Raw genomic sequence first — 19,824 nt, 5'->3', positions numbered from 1 at the left:
AACAAAAGTAAAAGCCTCAAATATCTATAGTCTTGGTTGACTAAGTTGAGGTATTATCTACCTATGCGCGTTTCTCTACACTTTGCGCTCATTTCGCGCGATTATAAGTAGGCTAGCGCACAAAATCAATTTTCTTTTCATTGAAATCGCAATAGCAGCTTATCTTCAGCGACGTTTGAGATAATTGTTTTTAATCAAGTGTACAGATATACATCAAATGCGTTCAAATCCAAGTGGTAAATGTCGGTAATAATTAATGCGTGCAAGTCTGATTACATTTGTCATCGTTCGGTTATACGCGCGTGTACCGTAACGCGAGTGTCGCTAGTTTGTTGTTTTGCTATATATACTCTTCTTTTCTTAACATCGAACCACAGTTGAAGTCTGACTTCCAACAGTTTAATAAGGACTTGACCGAGATCCAAAGCTATGTCTTTTGTGTTTGCCAGCAAGTAATTCAAATCTTCAGAATCGTTAAAATTTTAATTCTGCACTGTCAGTGCAAGTCTTTTTTTTAAGTAGTTTCATTTCAGTCTCACATTTCGCATTCTGATAACAGCAACTGCATCAAAGAATTAACGCGATTGTTATTATTATGGATTCAAACGATGAAGACCGTTTGTGAAATTTCAATTGAAAATCTCGCTATGGCCGGTAGAAGTTTGCGGTTTTCGAAATGTTATGAAACGCCCGAGAGCTCGGGACACACTTCGACAAATGGTAATCGCAGATCGATCGAACAATACAATTAGCATTCGACGTCGAATGTAATGTCAACGACCCAAAAATTCGTTGATTAGCTTTTACTTTCGCCGATAAATTACCGCTGCACGCTCTTTACGCACTAGCCGCAAGTGTACAATTCCCGTTAGAAGCAGAGACACGCAACAAGTAGTACGTACACAACTGTCCCTGTAGCGTCGACCACAAATAATCCAGCCCGAAAACACCGAGTCTCGCGAAGTGCGTATAGAGTATCAGATCGACCGGGTATACAGGGCAGGCGACTGCGCTCTTTCTCCTCTCGATGTTCGAGCGAGAAAACGCGCGGCGGCGGCGACGGCCGCTTTACGGGAGAGAATAATGCAGCACAGAAACTATAAACGGGGAGAGAGAGAGAGAGAGAGAGAGAGAGAGAGAGAGAGAGAGCGGTGTCGGCAGCGACGGCGGCGGCGGCAGCAGCAGCAGCAGCAGCAGCAGCAGCAGCAGCACGATAAACGCTCGCGCGTGTGCTTGGCAGCCGCACATCTCCGCCGAGCGTCCGTTCGAGCTCGCTCGTCTCGCTGTGTTATTGTTGTGGTGTTCGGCGACGCGCGTTCAGCAGGCGATTGGCGGCGAACCAGAGTGGCACACCCGCGACAGACGCGCGTCGACGGAGCTTTTAATGGAAGCTTCGGCGAGGTGGTGCAGTGCCGCTACGAACGAAGGAGGAGGATGACAGCGACGCCCGAGCAAGCCAAGACCAACGCCGCGTCCGCCTGCTGCTGCTGTCGCATCTGCTACGAGGGTACGTGTCCTCGCCCGCGTTGTCGGCTAGCGCCACCGCGATTCAGTGCCGTTTTCCCGCCTCTACGCGTCCGAGTCGCTAACTTCTATATAATGGCACGTTTCCGAAAAAAATCAGCGCCGAGCCCACTCCCTTCCCCCCTTGCCGCTACCACCCGGAGGCGCGCGCGGGACGGCCAATTGGATAATGTGCGCGCCCGATCATTAAAATCGAGACTTGCGTGCACGCGCGCGTCGAACCGCTTCCAGTGCTGAATTTTCACGCGCTGTTGTTACACCGACGCAATGCTTTCATTCCTGTTGTTTCTGGTTTGTTTTTCCGGCCACTCGACTAGCGCGAACAAAGTTTTTCCCACCTTCCGAATTGCAGGTTGCTCACGACAACAACGCGCTCCTGACTTTTCGATTCGCGACGCCGCGATATTCCGCCGGGAAATAATTCGCGTAGCACGCGATCGAGCGAGAAAAGCGAAGAGCAACGAGATAGACGGCCGGCGATCGCGCGTTTGGCGCGCGTGACGCGAGCGCCGATCGAGAGAGAGAGAGAGAGAGAGAGAGAGAGAGCAGCTTGGGCGGCGCGGAAGCCGAAATTCGCGCGGTAAATCAGACGAAGCGCGCGCCGGTCGATTGGCTCCTCTCTTCGTCTTCTTTTATTTTCGCGGCGTGATGAGTGCCGGCGGAAGCGCGCGTCTCCGCGACTTCCGCGACATTGAGAGAAAACAATGAACCGTGCGGTGCGCGTCTGCTTGGCTCTCGGCGCGGCGCGCAGGGGACTAGCTGGGCGAGTATAGGCTGTCGGCGCGCGCGTGCACGCAGCACTGCGGCCTGGACAATTGTCCGCGCGTTTCCTGATCGCGCTGGACGATGATTTTCGATGCCGCCAATTGACCTACTCTCCGTCTCTTTGCCTCTCTCTCTTGCGCGAGCGCGCGCAGCTCGTCGATGGGACACGAGTTCATTCGCATCTAGCCGCTTTCATTGCCCGCTCGCGCGTCGCTTTGGTCAGTTTGCCGAGCGGACGATGGACTCTGCGCTCGGGAGGAGTCTTCGAGCTTTTTATATCGGTCTTCTGTCCTCGTTGGTTGGGTCGCGCTGCGCGATTCCGTCGTTTTCGCCGCAGCCAAGCAAAATTTCAGAGAAAAGACCGATTCGTCGCGTCGGACACGGAATTGCATTTTTCCGGAGTAATACTTGCAAGAAACGACAATGAAAAAGCAACCCACGTCCGAGCGGGCTGCTTGTGACGCGTGGTTTCTCGTCGCGATTCGTCGGCCGTTCGCGAGAAGCCTGATTGATTCCGCGATAATGACCTTACGCGCCAAGACTCGAGTACGTTTCCCGAAACGCAGAGTCGAGGATTTGCCGAACGCGGCAAAAAGCGGTCGCTCGATGCAGAAGCTCGACTTTGCGTCGCCACGATTATCACAATTAGCGATTAATTTATGAATCGGTGTGTAGGTCAGTGTGCGCACGTATGGCGGCGAGGCGCGCTGAATCACGCGTGGTTGATTCACAACAGGACGCGCGTCGAAAATTGTCAATTATCGCGCCGGGGTAGGGAAGAAATTCGCGCGCCAGCCGCGACAGATAAGCAGCGCGAGCTTGAACTTGGACGCGTTGCCGCGTAACGTCGGGGCAAGATCAGTTAGCCGGGTCGAGTCGAACGCCCTCGAGCAAGGCCCGATCGGCGTGCCTTTGGGAATCTGGCTCGCGAGTCGGTTCGACGTGCACGTGCCGGCCGATCTCCGCGGCGAGATTAAAGGCGCGATCGCGGAAAGCAGAGTCGGCAGAAGTCGGCCTGTGCGCGCAATTCGCGGCTGTAAATATCTCGGACAATAGAGCGATGAAATGCCGAGAGAGGGGCAGGCACGATATTTCAAAGCCGGCAATTGGACCTGTGTAAGGGCGTGCGCGCGGTACAATGAAACGTTCAGTCCCACGTTTAGACGCGAACGAGTCCATAAAGCTAACGAACTCGTGATCCGCGCGCGTCCACGCGGCAGTAAATGTTGGCCGGCGCGCAAACAATTTACGGCCGCGCGCGGGAGCGTCCACGCGCTCCACCCTCGCCTGAACCGCCGTCGGCCAATAAATCCGGCGCGGCGCTTTCTGTCGTGCAGACGGATCGTCGGAGGAGCTGATCGAGCCGTGCGAGTGCTCGGGCACCCTGGGCCTCATCCACGCCAGCTGCCTGGAGAGATGGCTGTCCACGTGGAACACCGACCGCTGCGAGATCTGCAAGTACGGCTTCGCCGTGGAGCGCAGGAACAAGCCCCTCGCCCAGGTATGCCGAGCTCGCCGCTGCACGGTCCCGGTGCCGTGTCGGCGATCGCTTTCGCCGTCGGGCGCGCGCGGCACGCGAGGCTGCACGGCCCGACTCGACGTCGCGTTTCGCGTGATCGGCCGCTTCGTGCGCCCGTCTCGATCCCCGCTGTTGCACGAGCACGCGGCTCTCGTCGCGGGGAGGCTGCCCCGTCCTCGCCGGCGCGCGGAACGACTACAATGCCGATCGCGGGATTGGCCCGTTCGCCTCCTGCAGTCGCGGGCGCCGCGGAAGACCGACCGGAGCGCGCCTTTCGCTCGAGATGCGCGATTCGATTATTCGCGAAATTACGACGGTCCGCGAGCGAGCACAATAGGCCATTCGCCGATTTCACCGTGAGCGCACGCGGCGCCTCTCTCTCTCTCGCTCTCTTCTTGGCCGCGTGCTCGCACGTATGCGCGCTTGCTTGTGTAGGCAGACGCGTGCGCGCGCGATGCAGTCGTTGGGAGAGAGAGAGAGAGAGACAGAGTGAAATTGGCAATGCCTCGCGCGCCGCATTATCCTCGCCGTCGCGGAGAAGGTTCTGTGCGCGCTTTGCATTTCAAATGCCGAGAGCGAACGAACGCGGCGTTATCGTCGGCCTGCATCCGCGCGCGTACATGCGCGGATTCGGCCAGCCGATCGTCGCACGCTCCCTCGAGATATGCCCTCGCGACAACTCCGCGGCGCCGCCGCTGTCCTCGATCGATCGCGAACGCGGCCGATCGCTCTCGGCTGGCTCGCGCGTTCGACTTCAGGTCGCCGGAAAACTCGTTCGATCGCAGCCCGACGGACGAAACGCAGAGAAAAGAGATCCTCAAAGAGGTCGTTAAACGCACGAGTGGACGGACGGCTACTGCGAATCCCCGATCGGATCGCGTTGCAGTGCACGGAAATCGCGAGTATCAGCTGGCAGTTGCGCAAGGCACGAGAGCACGGGATCAAACTGTGTTGCAGTCGTTCTGGCAGTGGTGGCGAACGCGCGGACTGTACGGACCGCAAGGCGTGACGGGGGACGCGGTGTGCCTGGCCGTGCTGACGCCGCTGTGCTTCGCGGCGACCTACCTCTGCGGCATCGGCGCCGCGGCGTACGCGAGGCTCGGCTTCTGGGAGGGCAGCGGCCTCGGCGTGCTCTGCTGCATGCTCGTCGCCACCTACTTTCTCTGGTTCTTCGTCACCATCAGGTCGGCCGTGAGTCGGCGAGACGCCAGCAGCCCGCCGATCGGCCGATTAACGCGGCGACTCGCCTCTTTGCAGATTCCACTACAGGTCGTGGAGGACGTGGCGTATGCGTAACCAAGACGTCCGACTGCTGGCCAAGTCGCGAGGAGTCGCCGAGGCCGAGCGCGGCAAGTCCCGGGCGAAGGTGGACCCGGCGCGGACCGGGGGCGCCTGCTGCGCCCGAATCCTCGGCTGGTTTCACTATGGCCCGAGCGACCAGCCGCTCTACAATCTCCAGCAGCAGACCACCTTCGTGTGATCGTGCCTCTTGTCCACCGCGCGTCTCCCCCTTCCTGCCTCGCTCCACGGCGATTGTCGTCGCGCGCAAAGTGGCCGATCGCCGAACGGCGCCCGTAATCTTAACGTCGTCACAACCAAAAAATCAAGTTTTCATGGTACGCGACAGAGACTGCTCGCTAGTTGATCGTCCTAATTCGTAAGGGGAAAACAATACTCCCGGTCGTATGTTCGAGAAGCTGTACGTCAAGTGTCATTTTATTGTAGACTCATCGCTGCGCAAACCATATCCGATGAAATAAATAATCTTTGTTTTTTTACATCACGAGCGGCGAATGATTGAGCCTTCCACCTCCGTATCAACGATGCTCGAATCGAGGCGGCACGAATGAAGAGCTCGCCGCTGATAGCGGGCCGGGCAGGCGCGCGATCGCCAACACGGAACAAATGGGACTCGCAGCTCTTCGTCTTCGAGGCTTATTAGTGTCAAGGCTTGCCCCCGCGGAACGAGCGATAGACGCCTGCTAATGAGCCGTCACGCGTATCGGGCTCGCGTTACGTTTCTGCATGTACACGCAACGCCTCGGCGCTCCGCGCGGCTTTCGACATCGCCGGGCACGCCTCTCTCGCCCTGCTCGCGCTCGCCGATCGAGCGCGTCGAGAAAGGGGATCAGCGTCCAAATAATTCATGGAGCTACGGCGCGCCGCGTTAAAAACAAAGTCGCTGACATGGTTGGCGGCTAACCTAATGAAATCCGACGAGCGCGAGGACGACGTGCAAGCCGTCGCGGCTTATACACCATGTCTATACACGAGCCAACTGAACTCGCGGGGCGCGCGACACACTGACCCGCTCGGATTGCCGCGCGCTCCCGGATTTCGTCGCCGATTTCGTCGTGCGCGCGCAGTTGCGAGCGCCCCGAGACACGCGGGTCGCACATCCCGGCCGGCCGACGGGGACAGCTTGACGCCTAGCCCCCGCCGATGAATTATTCGAAGCGCAAGGGGCTCTAATGCCTCGCCATCGTTATACGGTTCGCCTTGTAAGGGCCATTAGCGCTTAACGAAGAGTCGCTCGCACGATGAATTATTGCGGCCACTCCTCGGCGCTGGACGAAGGAGCCCAAGAGAGTTCGGAGGGCAGCCTCGCGTCGCGCGGCCTCCCATGCCGCCGTCGGCGCGGTCGCACCTGTGCCCGCGACGATCGAGGCACGATCGAACCCGGGCCCGGGAGCTCGCGCGGGATCCGCAGAGCTGATTGGCGCCGATGCGAGACGCGCGATCTTCGATCGACAGCCCGAACGAGAGTCGCGGGTCCACCCGCTGCCCTCCTTCGCAATCCGACCGTGTCCGTAAGTCAGTCGGGCGACAAGTCAATATTCGACGAGAAGGCTGTAGCGCGCGAGGATTCTACTTTCAATCGACTTCTTTCATAGGCGGCTTCCGTTTGTTTCTTGGACTGCCGATGCTCTCTGCCGAGTCTTTGCGAACAGAGAGCCGTCTGTGAGGACGGCGATTAGCAAACGCGCTCTCCGTTATTCCGATCGATCGATTCGATCGAGCGCTTGCTTTCTTTGTTTTTCGTTTCCATTGCTCTGTGTTCGACGGAGTCGCTGAGTTATACTTTTGCCAACATCGAACAGCTGCTCTCTTACGAAGCATCAAGTCGGCAAACAAAAGAAACATAATGCTTGGACTGTGTCGATGAAATTTCTCATAGAATCCGTCAGTTAAGGCCGGATGGCAATGGGACAGATCAATACGGAGAGTGTAACACTGTTCCACAAAATAAATAAGAGAGAGAATGGCAAAGCGCTCACTCTCGTATCGCGGCCTGCGCGCGCCATTAAACTTTCAGGTAAGTACAACCGCGGCACTTGTTCGTCTTTCTCTTCTTCTTTTTACGGCTACGCGGAGAATCACTTAGCGCGTGTCGCGGCCCACGCTTCGTTTCCCGATTCAGCGTCCCAAGGTCCGCTCTCGAATTCTCCGGCCGACGCGTTGCGCGCGCGCGCGCTCGGATCTCCGTCGGCAGAGGCGCCTCGAAACGTACACCAATGATCGTTACGTTTGCGCGAAATGGTCGGCTGTCCGCCAGTCCGATCGCGAGTTACGCGGGGCGGGCATGAGCTTCTTATCTGCGCGCTCGGGATGCCGAATTCTCCGGCGCTTCGTGCCTGAATTTCGATTTCAAATGAAAGTTCGGCGGCGTCGCGTCGGCGTTTCGCTAGCGGTCAAGCAAGCCGAAACGAAGAGCTGTCCGAACGACGTTTCCTGCGAGTCGATGCGCACTGGCCGCGTAGCTCGGGCTCGTCACGCGCGATTCGGCGAGCGATCAATTCGAACGACGAAGGCGGGCCGCGTCCACGTATAGCTCGCAATTTTGACACTCCAATTATTCCGCAATTATTCCGCAGCCTAGAGGCTTCGATCGAACGCTCGCGCGTCTTTGCGCGTCGGACGCGCGATCGGGCAGGAAGACCGGCCGGGGACTCGGGCGGCAGTCGTCGTTTGCCATCGATTCAACGTTTTCAACGCGGACGCGCCGCGCGATCGTTAACACGATCATCAGTCCTCGGAAGCGCTATCTCGGACGGGCGATCGCGGGCGGAAAGCGGCCGACGGAGAGCGTCGATCGCAGCGCTGCCTCGGCGTCGGCGGCGCATCGACGCGCGCGCGGGTCTACAGTGCAGGCGGCGCGAACTTGACATTGAACCCGGCAGTCGCGTGTCGTCGCGCCGGACTGTCCCGGCGGATGGAGCGACGGTGCGCCCCGGGGAGCGCGGCCGGGCCGCGGCCCAGTGGCCGAGTGCGCCCGACGCGCACAGCCGCGGCCGAGTCTGGAAAGAGCTAGAACTCGAGCGAGCGCGCCGCCCCGCCCGCGGCCAAGTCGGCGCGCCGCCGAGGGTGGCCGAGCGCGACGACGGCCGCGGTAGGGGCGACGCGTGCGCGTAGCCGTGGTCACCCGCCCGGCGGCGTATATGAGCGGCGCTCGGCCAGCCCCGAGGCCGCACTGCGTCCGCGGCGTCCGAGCGCAGCGAAAGTGCAGCCAGCGCAGCCGCGGCTCTGCCCCCGCGTTCATGTGGACCGTCCTGCTGCTCGGCTTCATCGCCAGCACGATCCTACGCAAGCTGCGCAGATCCGACGCCGCCTGCCGGGGAGGCATGCGACTCGCCGCCGCCGCCGCCGCCGCCGCCGCCGACGCCGCAGCCGCCAGCGCCGCCGCCAGCACGCCCAGGATCAAGAGCCACGGTTGAGCCGGCGCGGCGATGACGAGCGGCGCCGACGACGAGGCGGATTAGGGCGCGCGGACCAGCGGCCCGCCAGAGGCTTCTCTTCTCGCGCGCGACCGGTGCCGAGCAGTGCGCGCGACCAGGCGCGACGGGGCCACGCAGCCGGACGAGTGTGTGAGTAAATGGCCGTGGAAGGATCGGGCCGCCCTTCCGACGACATCCTACTATGGGCATCTGCCTGGACACAGGTGAGAGCGGCTTCCCCGCGAGTGCGCGCCTCCCTTTCGCCGTTCGCCTGGCCCGCTCGCTCTCCGGCCACGTGTCCACGCCTGTGCACGCGCTGTTGCTTCTCGTTGAGATACGACGTGCAGCTTGTCCGATAAGGCTATTGACGTGACTTTGCTCCGGGGCTCGCTCGGCTCGCGCGCTCCGGCGATAATGAGGCAGCAGTTGGCTTGTTGTCCGAGCTGTAATCATTGACGTTAGTACAGCCGGCAGTCGGACAAGTTATTTTCTTCCCGTGATTGACCCGACGCCTACCGCAAGTCGCTAATGCACAGCAGAATGTAGGTTTCCGAGAGGAAAGCTGCCTCTACGTGATCGCGCGTCCGATACAAATTCTAATCTTTCATTTCGAAATATCGCTCCAAACTGCGTATTTTCAGGTCGACGAGTTTCAGTCGACACACATCGAAACGCTCGAATTCTCATTTGTACGTTTCGCCGATGCGTTCACTTGCACGAAATTTTCAGCTAACTGACGCGCGTTTCGTATCGTTCTCTTATAATTCGATCGGGTCATCGTCCATGAAAAATCATTTCCTCGGGACACTTTGCGAACGATCTGCACCATTTCTCCACGGCAAATCATCATCGTTCTTATGGTCGCATTCTCGTCAATCTCAAACGACGTATCAAACACGTCGAGCACTTTCGTAATGAAAGAAAAGCTAACAATCGATAAACAACTCAACGACGACGCATCGTATATTAATGAGCAGTTCGCGAGGGAGAGTACGAAAATCCCCCGAGAAATCGAAACGAGAGAGAGAGAGAGAGAGAGAGAGAGAGAGAGAGAGAGAGAGAGAGAGAGAGAGAGTGAGAGAAGAAGAAAGAGAAGAGAGAAGGCAGTTAAGAGGCCAGTGTAGCCCACGCGAGTGACATGCGGTAATAATATCGAGCGCGCGACCGTGGATCCGGCCGAGCGGCAACGGCAAGGCGTAGCAAGGTAAAGGTCGCAATTGCGCTGACTCCTCGGCGGCACTTGCGTATGTCGGGCACGCTGCATCGGCACGAGTGGCGCGATCGATGGCACAGCCCGCGCGAAAGGACAATTTTCCGCGCGGCGTGCCCAAAGGGTGGCGACGGAAGCGGCGAAAACGCGTACGCGAGGAGCTTCCTTACCCTTCGCGTCCGGGCGGAGCGGGCAGGCCAAAATGCGAACCAGCGCGGCGTCGCGTGAGCAGGCGCGAATATTGTACGCGCTTCGATCGACGAGCACACTTGAGAATCGTGATTTGACGAAAAATCGCGAGGCTATAAACGCGCGCGCGACGTCGTTTGTACGGGGGCAGCTTTAAATTGGAAGTACGTACGTAGGCGGCGGACAGTCCGATTACTGTGCCTAGATAGTATTATCATCAATAATTTAATGTTTGTGCAACAGAACGCTCCCCCCGCCCCTTCGGCTCTGCTTTACTTTCCATTAGCCACCGCGATTGATTGTCACCGGGCGGCGCGCGTTTATCGAAACGATTTCGTCCTTTTGGCGCGATGCGTTGGTCGCAGTCCCGGTTAGGCGCAACGCGCACGACAACTTCCGGATGGTGAATCGTAAGAGCCGGCGCCTCGCGCAAAATGGATGTTTTTATCAATGGAAACGTATTCTCTGCGAAGTCAATGGAACGGATATCGAGGCTCGTTTCCGCGCTGCGCGACCGGCGTATAGCCATGGCTCCGCTGGCCGCGAGAGGGGCAGGCACGTACGCCGCAGAGATCCCCCTCGCCTCTTGTAAATCTCGTGACTGAAGGGCGTCACGGCTATCGTCGATCCCTGCAACCGTTGCACAGACACGCACGCACGCACGCGCGCGCTTCTGCGCGTCGAATTGTTGGATAATGGAGCGGCGGCACGTCGTCGCTGGAATCATTGGCTTTCTCGCGGATTCTCAAATAAAGGAGGTTGAAAGCGCAAGCACAACTGTTACGCGAATCGATACCGAAGGATGACACCGGCTCAATTATCAGACCGACGGGCCAATACAAAGAGAGCGCTGGAAAGAAAAAAGAAAAAAAAAAAAAAAAAAACACCCGGGTAAAGTTGCTTATCGCGCACGCTGCATCGGCTCATTAGCAGACGGCCGCATGAATAATGAACGAAGCGCAAATATACGTTAAAGAGGGGCTCGCAGCTCTGTCTCTCGTGTAAAGCCGCAACACGCCTGAGTTTCGCTTCGCGCGCTTACGTACACCGACTTGTCGCGCGCGTACTCCCAGTTCGTCCGTTTGTATAGACTTCTCGCCCGGCTCATTATTCGTGTTTACGTTGCCAGGGCCGCGATTAACATGCTGGCCAGTGAAACGTTCGTCGGGTCGATTACGAGCGCGTACGTGTGCGCGGCACAACGAAAAAGGGGCGCGGATTTACGGCACACATCTTCTCGATCGCGAGCGACCGATCGTTAGATTCCTTCTTGGCCGTTGTTCTCGTTATTATTTTCGTCGCCGCTGTCGGCCGTGTGCAAACGGCCACAGCGATCGTCGTAGGCGAGGATCAGTGCTCGCGTACACGCCCAAGGTCATTGTTTTTAGGGCACGTCGCACACGTATGGTTGAGCTGTCAACGGCTCTCAGCGTTCCTTTGGACGCGGCAAAAGAGAGATTATGAGCAAGCGCGAATTGGTGCGTTGAGCAAGCGAGGCTGATGAAAGTCACTTGGGCGCGCGTGCAGCGGTCGAAGTCGTACTCGACGATCGCGCGCGCATCCTTGCGGGCTAGGAGAATTGCGCACAGACGTTAACGGACTGTCTGCACCCAACGCCTCGAAAGCCTAATATCATCTATCTTCCATCATTTTCATTGTCGTCCAATCGACGACTCTCGTCGCCTTTTTTCTTCGTCGTGCTTTCACCGCAAATGGAAAAAAAAGAACAAAAGCGTCGTCGCGTAGGAACGAAGGTCCCCAAGGTTAACGAAGCAAAGCGTACGAGTCCTCAATTATAATAGTGAAACTGAAAGCGTAGCGATAATCGAGCGCTAATAAGAAGGACCTTTGGTTGGCAGATCAACAAGATGGATCGCAGGTGTTCGAAGAGGCCGGTGCTCAGGACTCAGAGAAATGGCGCAGAGAGGCAGGGATACTGGCGACCCCGCCCGGGGGCAACTTCCCCCAGCGGAACACCGGCCGCATCAAATTCGAACAGCCCACGGTGCCGGTGGTATTCGTTCTTGGTCGGTGGCTTTGTCCTCTTGTCGGCCTGGCCTCGCCTGCCATCGCACTCTCATTAGCTATGATTGCTTTCGCGCAGGTGGACCGGGAAGCGGCAAGGTGACACATTGCGACAACCTCATGCAGGAGAAGAAGGGCATAGTCCACATCAACATGACCGACCTCCTCCAGCAATACGTTCTCGGCAATGGTGAGTGCGCGCGATTTTCGATCTCCGCGTCGCGGAATCGCGAGAAAGCAAGCGTTTCCGTGTCAAAGCGCAAATCGAACGCCGACGGCTAAAAGTTGTCTCTCGCGAGCGAATGCCGACGCCGATTCCACTTGGCGCCGGCAGGAAACACTTGTCCCTCTCTCTCCCTCCTCTTTTTTTTCGTCCGCGCGCTAATTTCGCCGAGCGGAGTGACTAAAGTACTTTCGCGGCCGTACACGTGCACTCGAACACGGAGGGCGAGGTGGCGGCGGAAATCGATTCCGCGAGAAAATCGATGTCGGCGCCTCTCTCGCTCTTCGTCGTACATACACAGTCGTACGAACTCGCGAGTGGTCGTCGTTACGGATTAATGAGTATCGCAACAAGCGGCCGACCGCCGGTGCCGCTTTGCTCGCGCGAGCGAAGACGACGATTCGAAGAGAGGGAGACGCGAATATCAAAAGCCATAAATCATTTGGACGAGTAGGCTAATTGCCTAGGTAATGAATGAATATTCACGATAAGCGGCCGGCCGTGACGAACCGACGCGACGCGGCTGGCGAAGGTTTTCAGCGACGGACAATTACGGAAAGACTCCTTGATGGTTCCTGGGCTCTCGGCGCCGCGACGAGCGCGTCGCTCAACCTCGGCCAAGTAGAGGCTTTTCTCTTCGAAGTGCGAACGGAAATCGCGGAGGAACTTTGACGCGTGCTCGCAAAGCTATAACTCGCGGCTCACCGCGCTCTACAAATATTTCGACGAGCGATGGAGTTCGCAAAGTCACACACCAAGTTTCGTCCAAGGGTATTTCGCCCTCGACCAATGGCTATCGTTTATTCAACAGTGTGGCGCGAGCTTCATCGAGTATTATATATTTTCCGTGCTTTTTTTTCCCCACTCGATCGTCTGTTGTCGTATTAAAAATCACGCATTGGACATGCTCTCGATTCAAAAGCCGGACAAACGATACGATAACGCGGCCCGCATTGTTGGGATTTTCACAGGCATGGTGGACTTTGGCATGCTGAGCAGCAAAGTGGTGACAGAGGTGTTGATGCTCGAAATGAGAATGTCTCCAGAGGCCAAAACCTTCCTCGTTAGCGGTTATCCGAGGAACATATCCGACGTGGTCGAGTACTCTGAAAAGGTGAGTTCGACGCGGTCAGTTCAATTAATCGCCGCGATTCTGCCGTTGCGAACGTTCGCATCGCATCGAGCGCTCGGGGCTCCGAAGATCTACAGATTTGCCTTGCAGTTGAACATTTTACATAGAATCGAGGCGCAACGGACACAGCGACGTCAACGAATCTCGATAAAGCACAAAGGGTCGGCAATAATCGGCGACTTTGCGCGTCATCTCCCTTGGATCTCGCACGGACGAAATGAAATAGCTCCATAACCGGTTACTAATGTTTCCGAATATCGAACGATCGTTCGGCGCGAGCCGTAATCCTCGCCCATTTGCGGCCGAAGGGACGAAAAAAATATCGAGGACGCATGGGAATTCGGAAGGGCGGCACGGGGGGGTGGGCGAGGGGAAGGCGAACTCGACCCACTGACCTACTCCGCAACTGTCAGTAGCAGCTCCAACCCTCGTAGAGCTCGTGTCCGAGTGGTATAGGGCAACGCCTCGCTGGCCTCCGCGTGACACGGCGCGTCCTTTGGGCGCGTCCAGCCCTCGGCCGCCTTTAGCCGCCCCGAAAAGTGGCGACGCGGGCCCGAGCGAGTCGGGCGCGAACGCACGGAAGCGAAAGAAGACTCGGGTCTGCTTGCAGATCCAAATAGTGAACGGAGTGATCATGGTCGCGTGGAGGCAAGAGGTGCTCGAGGAGCAGATCGAGTACGGGGCGCGCCTCGGCCAGGTGATAATCGAGTTGGCGCGCCAAGAGCTGAAGAACTTCTTCAACGACGGCGTGCCGGTGGCCGAGTACTTCAACGCCAGCGGGATGCTCTACATGGTAAGTGCGCTCGCGCTCGGCCGACGGCGCGCTCGTCACTCACGCGCGCCGCCCACTCGTCGACAGGTGAACGGCGAGAGGAACCCGTCTGAGGTCTACGTGGACTTTCGCGAGGCGGTGATGACGGCGTTGGGCCTGACGAACGAGGGCGGCCCGCCCAGGCAAGTGTCGAGCTCGATGGAGGCCGAAGTAAGTTGAGTTTGACAAATAAATCGCGGCTTCGAGCGTTGCCAACTACCGTCGGAGCTGCGTAAGTCCGCGCGCCGAAAGATGCCGCGACGCGGCGCCCCGACTTCCACTCAACCTCTGTCTCTGCGCGCCGGTGAGCAGGTGGAGGTCGAGAGGCGTCAGGACGACGGGGAGCGCACCGAGTCGAGCCCGACAGCGCGACGCGGCGCCGTCATCGCGACGTCAGCGCCCGTCGTCGAGGCCGACGAGATCCTGCCGTCGAGGTCCGCCGGCGCCAGCGCGAACAGCCAACTGCCACCGATTGTCTGGGTGCTCGGTAAGTCTGCCTCCGGCGAACGGCCCCCAAACCTCTTCGAATGGAAAACGAATGAGCATCGGTCGGTCAACAGGTGGTCCAGGCAGTAACAAGGCGGTGGTCTGCAGGCAGGCTGTCCGTCAAAGCCGCAATTGGGTGCACCTGAGTATGGGTAGCTTACTCGTGACGATGTCGGCAAGCGATCCGACCGTTCGCGACGCTCTCGTTGCCGGGGAACTCGTGTCCTCGGATTTCCTGATGAGTTTGCTCGAGCAACAGATCGACAAGCATCGCGGTGCCGCCGGTATCGTTATCGACGGCTTTCCCAGAGACTCGAGTCAAGCGAGAGACTTCGAGAACAAGGTGAGAGCGTCGATGTTTTTCCTCGCTAGGTACAATTTCGAAGTTGTCAAGGCTCGTACGAATGGAACTTGACCGAGCTATCGCAAAGTTGCGAGTCGATTTTTTCGTATTTATCGCCTTCGAAAACTTTCACACGACCTTGTTGAAAATAAGTTGATGCCTGGCATCGATTCACGGAGCTTCGCTTTTACTTTCAACCTCGTATCGACGCGCAACTTTGAATGAGTCGAGTCCGAGTGGACTGCAAAGCAATCGAAACGTCGAGTCCATCGACGATCGAAAGTTCCCGTACGCACTCTGCTAAATAAGCGAATCTCTCGTGTCGACAGTTCGGCATACGCCCAGTCATGCTGCTACTGGACGTGTCGAAGCAGCAGCCCAATCGCGGTCGCATCTACGACAGCGCGGAGGCGTTCGAGCGCCGTCTGATGCTGTTCCGCGAGCTGTCCCTGCCGATGCTCAAGAGCTTCGACCGCGAGGGTCGGCTGAGCATCGTCGAGGGCGACACCGAATTACCCGCCGACAGACAACAATTTGCCAAAGCGCTGTTGGAGCTGATGAGGCGGGTGTCGCGCAACGAGGACGATCCCAACAGGATCAGCGTGCTCGAGTCGGAGATCGAGGATGCCGACCAGCGCACCGCCAAGTCCACGGCCAACGGCGTCGTCAAGCCTCTCGCCAACGGGGCTGTTCTGAGAGCGAATGAGGCCACCGTTGGCAATGGCGTTGCAGGTACAAACTCGCGCTGTTCTCGAGCTTCATTTTTCTTTGCTCATCCTTTCGCCTCCGAAATGCAATAGCTTCGTCCGCATTTCGTTGCTTTCGTCCGATCGAACCCATCAAACGTTGTCCTCGGACGATGACGAACTTGGCGGTAGCCGTTCGTCGTCTTCCACAAGCAGTGCGACACGAATCAAGCATCAGGCGCACCGAAAAAATTGGAAGAGCTCGTTCGTCGCCAATTTTTCCGGTCGCCTGAAGAGTCCCGCGCGGCCCCTTTCAGAGCTACGACACTTCGCCTGATCAGCGTGAAACCGTTCGTGTTCGCAGGCGCTCGGAAAGTAATGGCCAACGGAGGCTCGAGCATCAAGAACGCCACCGGGAAGGTGATCGCCGTCAACCGACGGCAGCAGCAGCAGCAGCAGCAGCAGCGCCAGCAGAACGGCAATCCAACGGCGGGAAGCAAGCTAACGGCGAACGGCGGACTGCATCTGCTGCAGAACGGCGTGACCAATGGATTTCTGCCTCGCAGCGGCAATCGAGTCAATCCGATGCCCGTCGATCCGCTCAGGCGTATGTACAGCGAGGTCGAGGGTGCCGCCGGTCCGCCTGTCAATCTGCATATATAGCTGCGTCTCCTTGTTGCAGCCTTGCTTCTCCTTGCCCGCCTTTCTTTTCTTCGCGTACGCACCCACGCGTCTGTTCACTTCGCGATTGGCAGCGAAATATCGAGTTACTTGCTAAATTTACATTGCGATTTGGTTTGCGGGGACCACTTTCTTTTGCGCAGCTCTCTCGATCGACGACTCTCCAAGATATCGGCATTGTACTTGGCTGACTCTCTCAATTCCTCGTGGATTATAATGGGTAGACATTTTTCGATTGTTACTGTCGGGGGGTCAAAATTACGCACGAGACGAGGCCGTCAGCGCTTTATTTAATTACTTCATTTCTTGGTTGATCAAGTCAAATAACCGTGGACTGTTGCAATACAACTGGAAAATGAAATCTACGGTTAAGCACTGTACATTATATATATATATATATATATATATATATATATGTATGTGTACATATATATGTATGTAAAAGTATCGAAATAAGTACACCAGCTATAGAATACTTGAGTAGTGGCTAAGATGTGTAATTTAAGGCAACTCGTGGATTTCTTAATTTCGAGAAACTATCTAAAAACGTAATCGACTTGTACGCGTAGAAGGAAAACTGTTCGGCCTTTGAATATACGAAGTTGACAAAAGTTCGGTACTCAGAGGTTTGACAAAGGATACTTTCTCGAGATTAAATATCGTGCGTCCAACCGATAGACTGTTTTCTACAACCATAAGATTATAGAATTTTAACAAGCAACAAATAAACAACCGTTAGCCAAGTAAGTTATTGACGACACGTATAATAGGTATCTCTAGCTTATAATGCCTAATTTATAGACAAACTGTAAATAATCGCCTCTAACGAGCGATGCTGAAATGAGAAACATAAACCCTTAAATGCGTATTGTTATTAAAATAAAAAGAGTCGTTCTGCTTTCGAGGAGTATAAGAACCAAAGCGCAATAGTTGATTATACTGTACATGATTGCTTTGCGCGCGCTTCGAGATTCGCGAGCGTTCAGACGGCCGCCGGAAAAAAAAACAATCCGACGATCGCACAGGCTTCGACAAATTTACTGCCTTTCTTGAAAAGAATAAAAAAAAATCAATGCCGCGGAGCTGCGGAGCGCGCCCATACCGTTTTACCCTACCATTTGCGCGAGTTGCGTCGATAATCGATAAACTGAACTCTTCTTTTGTACTATATACGCCCATTTAGTTACAATCACTGTACTTTCGTTCGTATACATACTTATATCGTTTTCTTGTCCAGAATGTATTATTGCACATCGATATTTAAGAATTTTCATTAAGATTTTTTTTCGGTTGATCACGAAAATAGAGTACAAAATAATGAATACAAGAAGGAAAATAATGTCGGTACGTGTCGAACAAATTGCAGGGCTAGTTTTGCTCGAACCGCGCATAGATTGGTAAAATTGCCGAGTCGACTTTAATTTATTTTTTTACATACCTCTATTACTGAATAGTGGAAGCCTTCTGTTTCGAATTGTATATAAAGAGAATTATCGATCAGCTGGCGTGTTCACGCGTCTATCAAAAATATATGAGCGCGGAAACGACCAAAGTGAAAATTACAAAAGCACATGGATTATCATGGAAATGTAATTGAATGAAAGTGGCGGAGAAAAGAATGTTTATCTACGCGCTAAGGTCCATTAATAGTTGTACCATCGTATCTCTTTGTTTTGCTGTTACACTCCAGAATGATCTATATTTTCGTGAATCCATATAAACGTGTACCTTCAATTACGTACAATTTCAATCATAAGGTGGTCATTCATAATTGATTTTAAGAAAAGCGACAATATCACAAAATTTATTACAATTCTATCGGTGTTATATATTTTAATAAGTTTCATTCTTATTCTCTGACTTGATAGCTTATTCTATTACTTACAAACTCGAATAACAAATCAGCTATTTATTACATAAGATTATTTAAATAATTAATTAAAAGCTTTCATGAATATTTTCCAAACAACAATTTCATAATTTTAATTCTTTATCTTTCTATTCAATTTTTTTTAATTGTACATTATTATTATTATTATCATTATTATTATTATTATTATTACTATTATTATTATTATGAACTAGTTTCTTTGAAAACTTTAGAGATTGTTAAGCATCGATAAAATTTTTAAAGTGGTTTTATCGTCAATTGAAATTCATGTCATGAATATTTGAGATCTTACAAGATATTAAAGTTTCAGATCGACTGTTCACCTGTTTATTAAGATATTGTTAAATAAAGTACGTCTCTTATACACAAAGAATATAGGACAAGGCGTAAAAATACAATGTTTTTTTTTGTTGTAGCCCGTTTTAACATACATGACATCGTTTTGAAAAACTAAACGATGATACATTAAGCTATTTCATATTATATATTTTTTTCCTGAAAATTGTATCCGTCTATTTCTGTTGTAAAACAGTCATCGAAAACTGAAAGATAATTCTTTTTTTACAGTTTATACTATATTTTCGATATATTTTCGTTGCTATTGTTTATTTTTCACTCTTCATTACATGTTATAATATAACAGAGGTCGTTATAACATTTATGATTCATTTAATTATATTTCTTCAATTTGTTTTTCTTAGCTTTGACCAAATTATAAATTGCGATAAAACCACATTAAAGGGTCCAATGAATGAATCTACATTCAAAAATGTTTGCCTTGAAAGGTTTTTTCTATAATAACTTTTAATCTGTATACAAAATAATTAACGAATAAAGTTACATATATTTATGATATTCGCTGTTTTTTATGTTATTCATAATCTGTTAAAATTGTAAAAATATGGAGCGATTTATCTTTAGTTAATGTTGAATGTACAGTATCAACTAGAATGCAATAATAAACGATCTCTACACTGAAAATTTGCCTCTTTATTGTTTAGTCTACCAAGTCCTATAAATAAATTCACCGTTAAATAATTGTTGATTTCATTAGCTCTCTGAAGCCATTACACGTCAACTTATTTCGAGTAATTTTTATTTAATCGGTCTCAATTATCGAGTGATCCTGAACGACCAAGATTGAAGGTTATAGTTTGTGGTTGCAGAAATATTTTTAAATAGCTAATTTGAATGTAATTATACTCTAGCAAGCTCAAAATATTTATTAGATAAGTACCGATTTGAATGACAGTTTGAAGTACATATGTCATTTCGATATTTCAGTGTAACGATCGCACATTGTAATCGCCATAGATCGGTCAATGCAATGTCCTCTTGTATTTAAATCGATCAATTATTAACAGAACTTATATGTCACTGACGATGAGGCATCACGAGATAATTATTAAAAAACAAATTTTATTCTATTACCTCATTCGTCGAGTGACCGCGATGCACGTAGTAATATCGGAATCGACTTGTCAATTAGATAGCGGCAAATGGTGTTGGTTTATGTGACTTTCCGATCATAGTATACTACTGCTAAAGTAAAATTAGATACTTTTACTAAAAACAATAGATATGTTTAGCTTGAACACATGTGTCAGTATATTTGTTTGTTTAG

General features: G+C 53.4%; 2 protein-coding genes across 3 annotated transcripts; both read left to right on the top strand.

Moving 5' to 3' along the window:
- The first annotated feature begins 985 nt into the window (after positions 1–985).
- On the top strand, positions 986–5,599 carry LOC131673010 (E3 ubiquitin-protein ligase MARCHF4-like). Its single transcript, XM_058950639.1, has 4 exons — positions 986–1,507; positions 3,627–3,790; positions 4,766–4,992; positions 5,066–5,599. Exons 1-4 carry the CDS (start codon positions 1,084–1,086, stop codon positions 5,286–5,288), a joined length of 1,038 nt encoding a protein of 345 aa, XP_058806622.1. The 5' UTR covers positions 986–1,083; the 3' UTR covers positions 5,289–5,599.
- A 2,667-nt stretch (positions 5,600–8,266) lies between these two features.
- On the top strand, positions 8,267–19,175 carry LOC131673009 (uncharacterized). 2 transcript variants are annotated; one of them, XM_058950638.1, is made up of 10 exons: positions 8,267–8,747; positions 11,782–11,949; positions 12,027–12,137; positions 13,142–13,284; positions 13,913–14,095; positions 14,162–14,284; positions 14,426–14,600; positions 14,674–14,942; positions 15,272–15,674; positions 15,993–19,175. In XM_058950638.1, the coding sequence occupies exons 1-10, from the start codon at positions 8,726–8,728 to the stop codon at positions 16,289–16,291; spliced, it is 1,896 nt and encodes a 631-aa protein (XP_058806621.1). In that variant the 5' UTR covers positions 8,267–8,725; the 3' UTR covers positions 16,292–19,175. The 2 variants fall into 2 exon arrangements, with proteins under 2 accessions (XP_058806621.1, XP_058806620.1); XM_058950637.1 differs by lacking the exon at positions 8,267–8,747 and adding an exon at positions 10,955–11,701.
- Positions 19,176–19,824: the final 649 nt, after the last annotated feature.

The sequence above is a fragment of the Phymastichus coffea genome, unplaced genomic scaffold, assembly GCF_024137745.1.
Source record: "Phymastichus coffea isolate CEN01 unplaced genomic scaffold, Cenicafe_Pcof_1.1 PCOF00164, whole genome shotgun sequence".
NCBI classification, from domain to species: domain Eukaryota; kingdom Metazoa; phylum Arthropoda; class Insecta; order Hymenoptera; family Eulophidae; genus Phymastichus; species Phymastichus coffea.
Note: the sequence above shows the minus strand (reverse complement) of the source record. Positions and strands in the feature narration are given on the sequence as shown.

Coding starts and splice junctions, on each gene's coding strand:
- LOC131673010 (XM_058950639.1), top strand. CDS start 1,084: ATGCAGCACAGAAACTATAAACGGGGAGAGAGAGAGAGAGAGAGAGAG. Junction 1,508..3,626: donor CTGTCGCATCTGCTACGAGG/GTACGTGTCCTC, acceptor TCTGTCGTGCAG/ACGGATCGTCGGAGGAGCTG. Junction 4,993..5,065: donor TGGTTCTTCGTCACCATCAG/GTCGGCCGTGAG, acceptor GCCTCTTTGCAG/ATTCCACTACAGGTCGTGGA.
- LOC131673009 (XM_058950637.1), top strand. CDS start 11,635: ATGGAAAAAAAAGAACAAAAGCGTCGTCGCGTAGGAACGAAGGTCCCC. Junction 14,943..15,271: donor CGAGAGACTTCGAGAACAAG/GTGAGAGCGTCG, acceptor TCGTGTCGACAG/TTCGGCATACGCCCAGTCAT. Junction 15,675..15,992: donor CGTTGGCAATGGCGTTGCAG/GTACAAACTCGC, acceptor TCGTGTTCGCAG/GCGCTCGGAAAGTAATGGCC.